Genomic DNA, 16,897 nt, shown 5'->3' with positions numbered 1-16,897 from the left:
TCTTTTGACATATGTATATGCTCATGGACATATTCTTGTCCACATGTTATGCTGTCTCAAAACTATCAGGGCCTGTTTTGAGACCTGCCCTATGCCAGTAAGAAGGTGCCGCATATTCCTGGGGCAAGTGTTTGCTTTGCAGTAGCCAGCCCTCAGCATAAGTCCTCTGATTTCTAGATGCCTGTGTCATTTGGCAGTGTTTGTACATCTGTTGTGGTTCTAATCAGCACCTCCAAAATATGTTCAGTGTTTCAAAGGCCTCCTCAATAATCTGAACGTTCCTAGTACAAATCAGGCTGAGTCACCATCTTTGTCCTGTTGCTTTTAGAATGAATTTCTGAGTGGCAAGAACAAAAGTGTTTCAGCAAAGGAATGGAATGAAATCTCGGGGTGTTTACCTTCCTGTTCTGTGCCCTGTGCCAATTTTTCCAAGCCTGTGATTGTAGTTAAATATCCCTTATGTTGATACAAGTCTTCACTGTACTGCTTGTTGGTTATTGCATGGTGGCCAATGCTTTTGAGGGTTGGCAAGGCCATGCAAAAGGAATTTACATTTGTACTGTGGATACCCAGTTCCTGTGAGCTGATAAAGTTTTAGGGATGTTTTCTTCTCTTTTGCTTTCAAGCTGATTGAAGCAGGCTGTCTTACACCTGCTCTGGGTGTGTATATATATATATATATATATATACACACTTCAGTTCACATTGATACTGTGATTGATTCATTATTGTTCTTTCTTAAAGCAACATTGTCTCCAGGTGGCAAATTGTTCTTGCAACTTTTTTTATGTTTGTGAGGAAAATTGAGTATGTAGAGAAGTAATACTGCATATTTTTAACTCTGCTACTCTTCTACAAACCTGGGGGGGAAAATACTTGCCTTACATTTTGCTTCTCCCAGTGTTTTTTTTAAGATGTTTTTCACTTTCAATTTGTCATTTTTCTTGAAGCAGTTTATCATTCTTTTCCTCAGTTAATACTGATTCTTCTCCCAGGCTTGTTTTTCTTTGTTGAGGCTTTGGTTCCCACATGTGAAGAGACTGACCACAGTATCTGTAGGTTTGTAGGGTGAGCCAATATCCTGTACTGTTCATCCCCAGCATTTTTTTTACTTTTGCCTCGGGGGTTTGCATTGCAGATGTTCAGTTTTCTCCTTCATCTTGTTGCCATTCTTAACTGTAATATAACTTGCTGGACCCAGCATGCTTTTGCCTGCTTTTTCATTTTCTTTTCTTCTTTTTCTGCAATTTTTGTATAAAAGGTAATACTTTTCCTTATTTGGCTGTTAAAATAACAGTTTGGGAAGGCTACAGGTCCTGATCTTACAAGGCATCCCAGGAGACCTCTTTCTCTTCTCCTCCAGAATAGCTGAGGTTTCTCAGGAGAATGGGATGGCCAGGTGGCTTTGCTTGCAGGTTAGGTGACACTGATCATTTATGTTTAGGTTTGAATGAGGTGAGGTATTTACTATACCCTCACCAGGCTAACTGTTTTTCTAGAGTGGGGTCACTTTATTGTGGTCATAATAAGGAAAATGACAGTTGTATAAAGAATTATCTGAATTACTGCCAAAAAGATAAGTGTCTGAAGTGTGTTGTTTCTTTGCTCTTGAAGTTTTAAGTGTCCTAAGTCCTACCCTGAATCTTTAAGTCCCCTGGGCAGTGGCTTTTTGCTTACTGATAGCAACTTTGCTTTGTGTGAGAGCAAGAATTGTTGTAAATAGTTTAAGTTGGGGTCATGCAGACCCTCAATTTCACACATCCACTGCCTGGATTTCTTCACATGCCTGTGAAGAACTTCACAGAATTATCACTTAGCCTGACAGGACCTAGTGTTTCTGTATTCTCCAAAGTGTTCACAAATGAGAGTTTTTATTTCTATTGCTACAACCAAAAAGAGAGAGGCAAATAAGAGAGGGCCAAAGAAATACAACAATAATAGGTAAAACAGTGAGCACAAAAGTTTGGGGGGGTGGGTGAGGGAGGGAAATAAATTTATCAGAATAGTGTAAGAAATAAAATGGCAATAAAATAAAATTGAATGTTTCCTAAAGATAGAACCTGCCAACAACCTTAGTTCCCTTTAGTTCCCTTTTGCTTCACTCCTCCAAACTGCTGTTGTTAAAAGCCCATAGTGCCAGCTGCTCTGCAGTTTTCTCTGGTGTTAGCACATGCAGCCTCTGTGCTTCCCCTGTTCTGCAGTGCCCTTCTGTGTCACAGACTCTGTTTCTGTGCTGATTGCTTCTTTCAGCCCCAGGGCCTTAGCAGGAGATTGATGCTTGAAGGACTGTGGCCATAGCACAACAATGTTGCAAGTTCTTATTCTCATTTCCTGTCCTTAAACTGGCAATATTTACTTATTGGCAAACACATTGCCTCCAAGCTTTTTGTTGGAGAGTGTAAATACTGGTTTGTGTGGTTTTGAGTTTGGCCCTCACCGTTTCTGGGTGGTTTTGGTTGGTTGTTTTGGTTTTGGACAGGGATATTTGGAGTGAGACATTTGGGCTTTCTTAACCTGTGTGGTCAGCCTTGGCTTGTTCAGTGTTCATGAAGCAAGTTCTGTAATGGAAAACACCTCAGGGTACAGCACATCTATAAAACCTTATCACTGAATCAAGCAGGGGGTCCTACTGAAGGACAGAACATGATTAGTCATTTAAAATATTTGTAAATATACATCAGCTCAGGGTGTCTTTACTTTGAGAATGACCTAAAAATGGCATCTTTCCACTTACTGGATTTGCTGTTATCTATTCAGTTACTGCCACTTTTTGCTTTTGTTTTGCAGGAGAAGCTGAATGAAAAATGGCAGGGGATGAGAAAGATCCTGGGGTTTGTGTGTTTTACCCTAAAAGTAGGCATGCTCTGATCTAGAATTAGTCTCACAAGATGCATGCAGGAAACAATTGCAGAATGTTTTTTGCCAGCAGTGGGTAGAACCTCGCTTGAGACTTTGTGGAAATAGTAGTTTTAAAACCCCTTCAGATGAAATTGCCACATTTGATACAACATTCTGGAAACCATGAACATTCCTATGCCATTTTTAGTCATTGTCAGAGATAAGATAGAGTATAATGCAGAACTTTTCAGAACCTGCTTTTGAAATAACTGGTTTTGTGCTGTCTTCATACTACTGAAATATTTCAGTGTGTCAGTGAGTGTTGCCATTTACTGCTGCTTCCCAGCAGGAAGTCCAGTCTGCTGACATAATTAATGAAAAAGGGAATCCCCAAAAGGAGAGCAGTGCATGAAAGAGGCTGGAGACCTTTACAGTTTTTTGAAGGTAAGTTTTCTCCTACTTAGTAAGAGTAATTCGTTTTGGAAAACTATTTACACTGAACTAGCATTTGATTAAATCACTAGTCTGCATTAAGACTTGCCTCCAAACAACTATGAAGGTTTCCAGCTCTTATTTTCTGTTGTGTAAAAGCCATATTTTCACAGCCTATGAGCTACCCATTCATCCTGCTATTGCTCAGGATGTAGAACTCCCACTGACAGCAGTGCAGAATTGTGTGTAGAGCTAGGTGTCAGAATGCAGTGTTATGTCAGCAGACTGCAATATGTTCTTTCATTTTGTGATTAATCACTACATTTCAAAGGACATAGGTAGTGCAGGAAAGTTTTAAATTCCCTTAGCTGCGGTGAAATTACCTTCTGGCTCAGTTCTTTTTCTGTTCTCCTGTAAAATTGTATGATTTTCTCTGTTGTCTGTGTACCAGAAGTACATTATTTATATATCAGAAGTAGTTTCTTTCTTGTGTTGTGGGTTTTAGTTTTTTTGTGTTATTGTTTTGTATGTGGGGCATTTTAAATGTCCATGTGGACTTGTTACACCTATGAGGCAGGGCTGACTGGGATAGCCATTTCTGGGACCCTGCATGTAACCCATGATGAAAACAGAAAAATACCAGAAGACAGTGGAAGCTGGATACTAAGGGAGATGGTCCTTTGTGTGAGCTAGGTTGGCTCTTTTATGTGCCTTTTGCCAACTTTGTTCTCTAGATAGTTGCTTCTGTGTTCTTCCCTTACCTTCTTTTCACCTTGTTTAAAAAAAAAGAAAAATGGTGTGAACTACTGAGAGTTGAATCATCAGTGTGAAATCTTCCCAAAAGCTGAGTTCCAGTAAGTGTTGGGTATTTGGTGTTTACAGTCCTAAAGTGCTTGCAGTAGAATTCTAGTTAATTCCTCAGGCTTCTGAAGAACCTCTGGGGTTTTAAGGTAATCAGATAACATAAAGGATAAGATCTATGAGTTATATCTTTCAAATGTAGAATGCAGGTTTCTGTTCCTTCTGATCTCTCCAGCTTGCTGCTTGGTAGAGTTATCCAGCTGTAGAGAGTTTGTGATGCCATGATTATAGGTAGAGCAACAGAGATAAGGAAAACTTAAACTCATCTGCAGAGCTACCTGTCATTCTTTTCTCTGCTGTTTTCCAGATGTCAGACATGGAGCCAAGCATCCTTGATGCTGTGCTGTTTATTGCAGTCTGGATTTAGAGGGATTACAGTCAATAACACAGGAGTTTTGCAGTACTGTTAATGCAGCAATGTAGAAATAGGCCTCATGAGGATGGACCCATCCCTCTGCACTTACTGTACTAATGTGATCTTACTTTCTCTTGTCTTCCTAATTCCAGGTTTGAAAGAAGGGGTGAGACCAGGAAAAAGCTGTGACAGCTGTTTTCAGAGAAACATTTTTGTTTGGTTTTTAACAGAGATTCTGTAGTGTATTGCAGCATACAGAATTGATTTAATTATTTGACAGTTCTTGTTTTTTGATTTTAGGGAGGTGCAAGCAAGCCAGCGCTCTGTGGCCATAATTGCTGAGATGATCCATACAGCCAGTCTGGTTCATGATGATGTCATTGATGATGCAAATTCTCGCAGAGGAAAAAGGACACTTAATCAAATCTGGGGAGAGAGGAAAGTGAGTTTGCTAATAGGTGCAAGGCTTGCCTTTGAATTTCAGCAGAGCACAAATACCTAGAGGTTTGTATGGCTAGGTCTTGGAATATGTCAGAAAACATATGAAGAGGTGTGCACGGCTTGTGGGTGAGACAATGTGTTTTCCTTTTCTGAACTGTTGGAAGCATTATCTACTGAATGGTTGAAGTGTGTTAGTGTTGGACCTGTCCAGCCTCCAGAGGAGATGACTGAGAGGGGCCCTCGTTGTAAGTATCTGAAAGCAGTGTCACAACGATGCATCCAGGCTTTTCTCAAGTAATAGGACAAGAGGCAGAGGACAAAAACTGATGCACAGGAAGTTTCACCTGAATGTGAACAGATTGCCCAGAGAGGCTTTGGAGTCTCCCTCACTGGGGAGATTAAAGAATCATCTGGATGCAATCCTGTGCCATGTGTTTTGGGATGACCCTGCTTGAGCAGGGAGGTTGGACCAGATAACTCTGGTCCCTTCCAACCTGGCCCATTCTGTGATTATTGCTAATTATTACTGATTTTGGCATTCCCTGTGCCATTCTCTGCAGTGCTGTTGAAATACTTTAAACTTGTACCTCATCCTGAATGCTGATTCGGTGGTGGATGCAAAAATGTTTTCAGTCAGCGGGAATTTTTTTTTGAAATTGGTGTTTTCTTTACAGAGCATTATGAGAAAGGTCTTCAACAGAAAATACAGGGAATGAACTTGGGGTAATTCAGAGTTCACATGGTGTAACAGCCACAAGAGAATGGTGAAATAGAGAACTAATGTTCAAAAAACTTCATAAGCCAACACATACTGCATACAGAGGGGACAGTGCTTATACAGAAAAATATAACCAGTACTATATGATAGGGACTCAAAAATTACTCAGATTTCAGTATTTGGTTATGTATTTTTTCGCTCTTAAAATGAGATATTTGTGCTTTATGTAGGAAAGTTTTGTAATGTGAGTAGATCTTACAGTTAAAGGAACTTGTATGGTCTGTAGTAACACAGGAGAAAACTTAAGGGATCACCTTTTTGTTGTTGTTGTTAGGCTGTTCTAGCTGGTGACTTCATCCTCTCAGCTGCTTCTGTAGCTTTAGCACGAATTGGAAATACCACTATCATCTCTGTTCTGACTCAGGTGATTGAAGATCTGGTGCGTGGTAAGGTTTTTTCCTGTTTTAATCTTCCAATTTTCCTGCCTAAGCAGTAAACCCACAAATAAAACCTCCCTTCTGTGCAACTTTTTAGGTGAATTCCTCCAGCTGGGTTCCAAGGAAAACGAGAATGAGAGATTTGCTCACTACCTCGAGAAGACTTTTAAGAAGACGGCGAGTCTGATAGCAAACAGTTGTAAAGCAGTATGTACGTCTGTCTCTTCTGAAGTTAACATACCATACTGTAAGCTTCACAGCTAAACCAGCATTGCTCTTTGCTCTGGAGACCCTCCAAAGCAAAACCCTGAAATGGTATTCTGCCAGAATGTGAAAGGGTTGGAGATTGTGAATTTTATCACAGTTCAGCTGTGTAGCCTCCAATATTGGTTTTCACTTTTTCTTCGAATTTTTTATTTATACACAGATATCTTGTTATTCTCAAGAATCAAAATGAGGTTCAAATAGTCATAACAGTGGCAATCTTCAATTTATGAAATTCTGGAACTTTGAGACAGTGGTTTTAAACTCAGTTGATAATTTTTGAGTCTATAATTTGATTTTAAATCTTTAACACCTGGCCCTACTCATTGGTGCTGAGTGAGACCTTAAGTGGTAACAGTGGGAGGAAACAATTATAGAATCAGAGAATAAGCTGTGTTGGAAGGGACCCATCAGGATCATCAAGTCTAACTCCTGTCCCTGCATGGGACACCCCAAGAGTCACACCATGTGCTGAGAGCATTGTCCAAACACTTCTTGAACTCTGTCAGGTTTGGTGCTGGGACCACATTCCTGGGGAGCCTTTTCCAGCCACCCTCTGGGTGGAAACATTTTCCTGATATCTCTACATCACATTGTAAAAAGCCAGAAGCATGTACTGGATTTGTCTGGATGTTTTAATTGCCAATTACTTTATCCAGCCCTGTCACTCGGTTCTCTTACTTGATTACAAAAAGATTCAAGATTATCCAATCCAATTCAAGATTATGTTCTTACACAAAAGTAGATGTTCACTTTTAGTGCAGAAAATAGAGATGTGCAATAATCTCACCCCAAAAGAGAGTTTTGTTTATTCTTTTTAGTGAAAGGCAGCATAGCTAATGGATTCCATAGCAAGTGGGAATTCTTAAAGAATTAGACTAAAAAATCTGTGCCAGTGTTAATCATCTTCCTTTGTTCTCAGGGAACTGGTGCATTTGTGCAACAGACAGCAGTTGAAAATTGCTTACATCAAAATGATCACGTAGAATGAGACACATGGATTTGGGGGTGGGAAAATACATTTTATTCTAGTTGGAGGAAAGAAATAAAGTCTTCTGGATTGCTCATATTAATGGCAATATGACCCTGACAATTTTCTCCTGCAAGTCTTGTTTTATATCAGTAGGCACCTAGACTAGTAAAGAACTTCACATTATTCTGCTACCCCAGAAAAAAACATAGACAAGTTTTAATATTCATTTTGACAGTCTGCCTAAAAGAATCTTTGCAGATGGAAGAAATCACATTCCCATTGGGTGGATTCTCCCTACAGATGTGCTAATTTAAGCTTTTTCCTTTTCATGACTTGCAAGAGTTAAAGATTTAAGCACTTCCCTTAAGACTGAGGCTGTGATGCTGGTCAGGGGGGTGTTTGGCTGCTTTTCTTCTAGTGGCTGGTCTGAGTTGTTCCATTGCTGAGCTGCTGGAACTTTATGCTGTAAAATCTGTGTTAGAAAGAAAGGAAAACAGAGAGAGAAGGTCTCTCTTCATGGCAAATCCTGATTGCTGCACATAGTACCAATGAGTTGAATATGTGTGTTTCCCTCAGTTTCTTTCTGTGTGGATTAGGAGAGCTCTATTGATAGCAGTTAAAAGGGATTTTTGGGGAGGGAATTGGTTTTGGGTTTTTTTGTTTCTTTGTTTTTTTCTGCATGTAGGTGTTGAGATATTTTTGTTTAGGTGGCTTTGGCTACTGAAGAAATGGAATCAGAAGGGAGTTCTGTTTTCTGTAGCAAAAATGATAAGCAGGATTATCAGTTCTATCTTGAAAGGAAATTCAGTTAGGGAATCAAGAGTATTCATATCTTGTTTTCAGGGACAAAACTAAGAGGAGAGACTGTGGGTTTTACAAGCAATTGTGTTCCTGTTAATGATAGGAAAAACCTGATTAGTTGCTGTGATTGAATAAATACAAGTACTACCTGGAAAGAAGATGTCAGACAGGTTCAGGTGGCACCTTAGAATTCCATGGTGCCATGCTTGAGAAATGGAAGAGGAGAGTATTCCTGCAAAAAGATCTAAACAAGACATACACTGTCATTAATGCATTCTGTACCACCCAAGCTTTACTGCATTTAAATCAAAATTCTTTAAGTTAGGACTTAGGGAGAGAACAGTCTGTTCAAGATGTTAAGAGCCATCCCAGTCTCCAGTTTATTTCTACAACAGTTCTGCATGGGGGAATGTTACCAAAATTTCAATTAAAGTGTATTGTAAAATGAGGCAGTGCCAGATGGCCCAGAGTCATTGAAACCTTAGTTACTGCAAGGCATTTTTCAGAGAAACATGAGGTGACTTTAGTTCAAGAATTCAGAAACAATAAAGCTGGAGTGGAATTTCTGTTTAGTCATCAGGCCAACTGGAGATAGCAAAATAACCTGAGCAGGTTTTCTGTCTTTTTTAAACCCTGCAGTAATGTGAATTCCTGAGCCTCATAAAGCTATTTATATTTTGCATGGTATACTTTCAGATGAGGGATTAAATCCTGCTTGCTTTGAGTGTAAGGGTGCACTAGAGATTGTTGATTTCCATATTAGGAGGAAGCTTGTGCCTCCTTGTGTAAGGCACTGAAGAAACCAATAGTCTGAAGCTCTGGATATTCTGTGAGCTCCTGCTCTAACCAGTTCCTAGTTTGGTGTGTGCACAGGGCTCCATCACAAAACCCTACCAGCATGTGCAACTGGTGCCCAGGAAAATAACACCTCTGGCTGTGAAGTAAACTCTCCCTTGAGCAGATGACTTTGAGAGTTTCCTTCCAACCTAAACTATTCTGTGGTTCTCCTGGAAAGAGGAACACTGCTCCTTTCTAGAAAAACAGGAGTGGATGAGCCAGGAATGAGAAGGCAGGAACCTGACTGCTTCTGGAGATGGGCATGGAGGAGAATAGCTGGAAAAGGGGAACATTTTAGAGCCTTTTCCTTTCCATGGAGGCCACAAATCTAGGACTACAAGAACAAACATCTCTTGTAATGTTTATTCAAGCAAATTCTGGCCCAGCAGCAGGTTGTCCTCTCTGACCTATACAGCACTAGTAGAGATGTGCAAATGCTTTCAACTCCAGCTGCCATATTGTCACATATTAAATATCAGAGCAGGATGTGTCTACCCAGAGCTGATTATGTGAAATTCAGTAAAGAGGCAAAATTGGTTTATAGTCTCTCATATAACATAACAGAAACACCTTTTTGTTGCAAAAAGTGTGTTTGAAATAACACCAAGGAGATTGTCCTGCTTTTCTGTGTTCAAAGAACTTTCCTAAAGAATTTGTTCCACTTGGTATTAGGAGGGATTTTTCATCTTGATTTAGTGGAGGACAGGCCTGAATTCTTGCAAGATTAAATTTGTCATGAGCCAGTCATACCTATTTGGGGAGCTCTAGGCTGTTTTCTAAGGGGGAGTTTTGTCATTTAAACACATCACTGTATTGACTTGGTTATCCTGATTTGTATTTGCAAATGTGGGTATTATCCAGAGCATTATCCCAGTACAGCTCCAGTTAAACTCTGTGGGAGTGCCAGGCTGCCTGGCTGCAGCCCGGCCAGTGTCCAGCTGGGGGCAACAATCCTCAACAGCAGTGTGAGAAATTGCATCCTGAAGAAACTCCCTGATAGACACAACTCAACTGCAGGTTTATTATGTGGTCATGGCCAGAGGGTTGCTCACTTGAGGATGACTGGCAGAAAAAATCTCCCAAATTTTTAATTTTTTTGTCCTTTTTTTGTCTATGAACAAGAATTGACCTTTCATGTTAAATGAGGAAGCTCTTTTCTTTACACAGCCCTTCCTCCCACCCTCTGCCAGCTACTGCCCACTCCAACCTTTTGCCATTGACCAGGATTTTGTCACTGAATTCTGTATTTTAATCCTCCACAGGGAATGAAATGTGGAAGTAGGTAAGGATTTCATTGGAACAGGGTAGATGCAGTCCCCCTGCCATGCTGACATTATGTGATTTATATTATAGAAGCAACAGAAAGTTAGCAGTTGATGTTAGGTCTTCGGGCAAATACTGCTATTTAAGAGACAAACATCAAAAGGAGGATAAAAAGGCAAAATGTTCTACTTTGATAGCCCCTAGCAACATCTATTTAAATATCTCATATTTGCAGTTCACTCTGTTTAATAGCCTTCAGGATTTTCTATGATTATTAGAGATAAGTAACATTATTTTCCTGCTATACTGTCCTCTTTTAAGTAAAAGTGGAGATTGTATGATGCTGTTAATTTTTCAGTCATCCACATTGCTCTGGGGTTTAGTTACTCACAGATGCAGGTTATGACTGGGAAGTGTTCTGATGCTCAGATATGAAGTGCACTGCTGCATGAAATCATCTCTCATTTTGTGCAAGTTGCATCACATTTATTAGGATGTAATATTGTTTCTTATTTCCATCTTCATGTTCACCTTCAAAGCTACTGCTGGACATGCTTTTAGTTTGGGGCTGATTTTGGGGTTGGAGGCGTTTTTAATGATCCTGCCTTACAGAGTCTTAAAGAGGAATACATGTACATACACACACACACACGTACTTATTTTTATATTGTGTTTTCCTAGCATATGTTTTTAGTCTTAGGTAAAATGTATCTTCACTCCTTGCGTTGGTCACAGCAGATTTGGAATGCCTGCAATGAACCAGGGTGGGTTTTTGTCCCCTGTTCTAATTGGTTTATTGAAGGTTGAAATAAATCTGAGTATTTAACCAACCTCATTTTGCAAAATGTATAATTGGTACATAAATGCAAATAGCATAAATGCCCTTACTTCAAGGCAAGATAGTTATTCTCAAACCTTAGTTAATGTCCTGTATTTTAGTTTTGTGGAGTTTATTCAGCAAAATTTGTTTCTCAAGTAGTTGATTGTACTTTCATGTAAAATGTTTTGTTTATCTCAGTTTAGTGATACCTTTGTGAGCTTGGTGTGCTTTCTTCATTTGCTGTCTTGTCTTTGCCACTAATTATCCCTCAGTAGCTTTGCCTGCAGGCTAATCAAGTCATCTCCCTGAGCAAGTCAGATACAGTTAACATCACCTTAAAAACAATCAGCCTTATGTCTGCCCCTACTGTACCAGGTCCAACACATCCAGCTCTGTGATCTTTTATGACACATGTAATGTCCATTTATCTGCTATCTGACCTCCAATTATCCCCTGGCTGATTTATGTATGTAATTAGTTTAATTTCCCCATCACTGGACTGGATACAACTACTACCCTCCCTGCATGTAAAGTGCATCCACATTTCTTCTCTCTTTATCCTTGCATTGTAATTTCTAAGCCTGATAAATATTTAATGAAGCTAATCTCTTTGCAGATGTGAATGTGGTTTTAATACTGCACTGCTGTTCAGCCTTGTTTTCTAGTAAGCTTGGCCAGTTTTGTGTCTCCATGAACCGAGATAAGCCAGAATGTGCCCAAGTCAGCTTTTTTTGCCTTTCCCAGATCCCTCCAGCCTGTGCTGGCTGTCACACCTATGGTCAGGGGCTAAAAGTGCTAACTTTTAGCTAAGTAAAGCTTTCTATTTACTTGGGGTTTTTGTCTTTTCAGGTTTCAATTCTAGGCTGCCCTGATCCCAAAGTTCATGAGATTGCATACCAGTATGGAAAAAACGTTGGCATAGCTTTTCAGGTAGTGTTTTTGTTGAACTAAATGAAATCTAAAATCTAAACTTCTCCAAAGTGCTTTAGAAATCAAAGTGGGCTGTCTTAATCCTTCCTACAATTCTTGTCTTTAACAAGGATTATTCTGTATTTAGCTCTAATACTTGAAAAAGAAATTTTAAATAATCTTTATATTTATTTTTTTAGTTGATAGATGATGTGCTGGATTTTACATCGTGTGCTGACCACCTGGGGAAACCAACAGCAGCAGATCTCAAGCTTGGATTAGCCACAGGCCCTGTCTTATTTGCCTGTCGACAGGTAAGTCAGCAGGAATGAAAAATGCAAACTGCTCCTCACAGGGCCAGCTGAAACACATCAGATCTCCAGTGTCAGTGATGAGAGGAGCCTGGGCACATGTGACAAATCAGTGGGTTCAGTATCTGATGGATTCTGTGCACACACAAGAAGTTCTGAGAAACACCTTCCTGCACAACTCTACTTACTGTTAAGCTCTTGTGGGTATTGAGTTTTAGGACAGCTTGTGTAGGTTATTCCTAAGTAGCTTCTTGCTTGTGTTTTCTCCTGAGACATCATCTTCCCAGGCTTGACTGTGTATGTAGGCTTTTTTGCCTTGTTCTGGGCTTTGTATCCATCTGGGGCCAAGAATTGAAATCCCTGCCTTGCCTTTAGGTGGGTACCTTTATTTATTGGATTTGATCTTTTCATCTCTTTGTCCTCAAGTATTATCCATTTACAAACATGAGTAGGTTTCCTGTCTGAAGGTTGGGTAAGAGAAAAGGGACTGTCATAAATAAAACAGGCTTAAAATTGGTCAAGATTTTCAGTGCCTTAAAAATTTTTTGGAGGAGCAAAATGAAAACAGAAGCATGAGCAGCATGAAAAGACATTAAAATTGGTGCTAATCCATAAAAAGGAAAGAAATTGGTTTAATTCCTTGCTCTAGTGTCTTGTTCACAGAGACAAGCAGATTTGGGACTTAAAAAGCAGTCCTTCCTGCCAGGCTCCACAGTGTGATATAAAAGCTGGCACACTTAGTTCCAGCAGAGCTCTCATCTATGATCTCTCAGTGGAATTGCTTTGAGCTTGACATGGGAAAAGTTCTAAATCATTTAAAAAAGCCCAACAACTTTGACATTTACTTCCCCCTCTAAAAGAGCCTGTTGTGGGGGGAGGTGGAGCATTCACATCTGTTTGCTTCCTTGTCCTTTGGGCATTTCCAAGGATCTGTATCTCAGAACAGACAGGAGCACAGAGTATCAGCCAACTGACAAAGCAGATGAATGCATACTGAGAACAACCTTCTCTGTGTCCTCAGTGTCTCCCCATACTCATCTGGGGGCTTCACAAGCATATTTTTGAATGATTATTTCAGAACTGTGTCATCAGCAATTGGAGCTGTCCAAAGAACAGTGAGACACTCAGGCAGAGAGGGAGGATGGAGTTGTAAAACTGTTTTGATGTGTGCTAAAGCCGCGTGCAGAAGGAAACAAGGCATGTTGCAAATACTCAGTTTTGGCAGAGAATGGGTGACATTGATTGTCTTGTGGGTGTTGAATATTCCAATTTTTAAATTAAAACTATTTCTTATTCATTTGTTTGGGTTGTCTGTCTCTGACTTTGAACTTCATCTATCTTTTAATTAGCTTTACAAGATAAATTAGTTCACAATATAGAAATAAAATAAAATCTGTCAGTCCTATTTTAAAATCTTGTTCTTTGTAGGCCACTTTTAAATGCTTTTCCTCATTTATATCTTTGATAGATGGGAAATGGACATTTTTGCATTGAAATATAATATGACCATCTTATAAAGTTTTCTGCATTATCCAGAAGGTTTCTTTGCTGCAAATGTCCTGCTGTTTTCAAGAAACTGGAACAACAGCACTGCAGACTTAACTGATGTATAAACAAAGCATGAGTGCTAAAAAATGTGGAGCTTCAACTGACACTGGTGATGCTACTAAAAGATATTTCATGTATTTGTGTCTGAGGAAAAAAACTCATGAGCCAGGACTTGAAGACAGTCCAAAGTGTAATTATTAATTATAGGCTGTCTTTTCAGATTAGTATTGCTGCTATCCTTTTATGTAGCTGGTACTCTTCCAGTTGTCTTCCTGACAAACATTCTTTAGTTTTTAATGTGCTCTGGATCTTCAGTGGCATATACCTTTTCTTCCTATCCTCTCCCCTCCCTCTGAAATACACCTTTGTGCATTAGAATATTAAGGGAAAAAAAGTGTTTACCTTGATATAGTACCTATTTATTCAGTATTTAAAGTTAGCTCTCTCTGTAAAAAAAAACAACACCCCATTTATTTTTTAAGGAAATCCACTAGTGTATGCTAATTCTAAAGCTCCTCTTAAACGAGTACAGCTCTGGAGAAGGTTTATTTTTATTATAAGCATTCCTGTTAAATGCTGATGTGCTGCCCACTAAATAGGCAGAATTGCTAATAACAGCTCTGCCTTACAAGTTTGGGGATTTTCATGTCCTTTGGTGCTTAAATATAAAAAGTGATCCCATATGCATCCTATATAACTGTAAATATGAATAATGTGAAAACTGGTTGCATGAACACTGCAATTAAATTGTCACTACCTGGCAAGGAAGCTGGGATCTAGAAAAAGCCATGACTTTCCTCTTTTAGATGAAGGATGAGTCATCACTGAACTTCTGAATGCATCTCCAGGACTGTGTATGAGTAATAGGAGACTGTCACAGCACTGATGGCTGCTACATGTTTGTACCTGAACGAGGTTGTAAAGCTGCAGTTGCAGGCCCAAAGGTGTGCAAGGAAGGCAGATCATTGTTTACAAGTATATGGCAATAAAATCATCTTTGTTTGACTCTAATCCTCTCAGGCAAGATGAACAAACAGCTCTTTCTTTCCCTTAAAAAGAATTCTTCTGTGGAGTAGCTGCCTTGAGTTGTAGCCTTATTTTGTTAAGCACTAGGTTTTTCTGTTTCTAGGCTGTCTTAAGAAAGAGGCTGCATTTTTACCTAAGTGATGTGATTTTTCTCAAAACAACTGACTTGAGTTACCTGCTTGATTTGTAGGGAATTGAGCCTGCAGTGCTAACTACAAATGCTACATGGCTGAAAACAAAATACCTTATAGATGACATTTTTCTCTTACTAAAAAAAAAAAAAAATCTGTGTATATAAAATACCAGCACAATGGAAAATGTAAGAGAATGTAACAGCCAATGTGTTACCATGAGGGGATTTTACAAGTTGAACTGTACAATACTGCAACAACCAACATCCTGGGTTTTCTGTACATCTGGGGGCAGAGGTGCTTCTTCCAGGAGTGCCAACACTGATCATCACCTGTGATAGAGTATCTGATGCAGATTATTCACCAGGCAGTAGCCACATCAGAAGTTACCACACTGGAACATCTGCTTAACATGATAAAATGGCAGGTGCTGACTTCTGCTTCCAACTGGCTACAGCCAGCAGAGCCAGGTTTCAGTTATGAATGCTTGGGCTCTGCTATATTCCTGTGCAGACTGCAAGTACAAACCTAAAGCCATACCTGTAGCAGTGACAGTGAAGAGGGCTGCACTTTGGTGGTGTTCTGACCTTAGCATGGCAGGCAGCTACATGGAAAACAACTCAAAAGCAAGTACAAACCCTTCTCCCTTTGTGCTCAGTTTCCAGAAATGAATGCTATGATAATGAGGAGATTCAGTAAGCCAGGAGATGTTGAGCGTGCATGGAAGTATGTGTTGCAGGTAAGACTGATATCAAATATTTCTGCTCTCTCTTAGTCTGAAATTCATTGCCTCTCAAGTAAAATAGCAAGGCTGTATTGGCAAATACCTCCTGAGTAGCATGCAATGTACAATGCCAAGTAAGAACAACTCAGTTCTCCCTCTGGCAGTGTTTTAGCAGAAATGCTAGGTACTGAAGAACTTTTTTTCTTTTTTCCCCTCCAACAGCATAAAATCTGCGTAAGTAAAAAGCTCACACATGAACTCAGTTCTTCAGCTGAGGCATAGCTGTATTCAACAGCTGGTATAAATGACATGGCATTTCCAGTCAGTCTTGTAACTGCAGTGCACACCCTATACCAGTTTTAAATTACTCTGGTCTAAAAAGACTGAGTAATGATCTGTGCCAAATTATTACCTGTTTTTCAGAATAGCATGGGGGTTTTGTACATCTCTATTTAGGGCAGGAAGGGAAGGGATAAACCATTAGTTTGTACTTTGTTATTAATACCAGTGGTGTTCTGTAATGGCCGAGTTGCTGTTTTAGCATGGATGAGTTTTAGTACTGGGACAGTTTGTGGCAGGTAGCTGGGCTTCCCCGATTACAGAATGAATCCTCTTCCTTTCTCATCAGAATAGAATGTATGAGGGTACTTACTGACTGCAGAACCTCCCTGTGCCTGGAAGAGGCAGCAGGAGGCTGATCAGGTCCCTGTCTTCTCTCGTCCCTCAGAGTGATGGTGTGCAGCAAACCACCTACCTCGCCCAGCGCTACTGCCACGCGGCCACGCGCGAGATCCGCAAGCTGCGCCCGTCCCCCGAGAGAGAGGCCCTGGTGCACCTGACAGAAATGGTTCTCATGCGGGACAAGTGAGACAGCTCCTTCCACTCCTTCTGGCAGCTACTTTACCAGACTGTGCCTACATTTATTTCAAAAGTTACTTGCTTCCAACACAAGCCACCAAAAATTATTTTTTTAAAACACCTCCTTTTTTTTTTTTTTTTAAGTTTTACTTTACTTTCTTTTTTTTTAAACTAAAGTTTAAAGTGTTTTACTGAAGGAAGCCATGCAATTCAGAGCAAATCAAACTGTGCTGTACAATTGTTTTAGTGGGGGCTATTGATTGTGGGGGATGGGGAAGATGTTTACATGTTGATGCACAAAGGCCACAATGAAAATAAATATAAATCAGTGTATGAAAACTGAAGCTGTT

General features: G+C 39.8%; 1 protein-coding gene across 1 annotated transcript in view; it reads left to right on the top strand.

Annotated features, from left to right (window-relative positions):
* The window catches only part of PDSS1 (decaprenyl diphosphate synthase subunit 1), a 22,202-nt gene extending 5,305 nt beyond the window's left edge, over positions 1 to 16,897 (top strand). Inside the window, exons 5-11 of the mRNA XM_063149631.1 lie at positions 4,787 to 4,928; positions 5,980 to 6,091; positions 6,180 to 6,289; positions 11,890 to 11,970; positions 12,150 to 12,263; positions 15,624 to 15,704; positions 16,417 to 16,897. Coding sequence (XP_063005701.1) covers positions 4,787 to 4,928; positions 5,980 to 6,091; positions 6,180 to 6,289; positions 11,890 to 11,970; positions 12,150 to 12,263; positions 15,624 to 15,704; positions 16,417 to 16,557 — 781 coding nt within the window. The 3' untranslated portion in view covers positions 16,558 to 16,897. The remainder of the gene's footprint in view (positions 1 to 4,786; positions 4,929 to 5,979; positions 6,092 to 6,179; positions 6,290 to 11,889; positions 11,971 to 12,149; positions 12,264 to 15,623; positions 15,705 to 16,416) is intronic.

The sequence above is a fragment of the Melospiza melodia genome, chromosome 1 (assembly GCF_035770615.1).
Source record: "Melospiza melodia melodia isolate bMelMel2 chromosome 1, bMelMel2.pri, whole genome shotgun sequence".
NCBI classification, from domain to species: domain Eukaryota; kingdom Metazoa; phylum Chordata; class Aves; order Passeriformes; family Passerellidae; genus Melospiza; species Melospiza melodia.
This window is presented reverse-complemented; position numbering and strand designations above follow the sequence as displayed.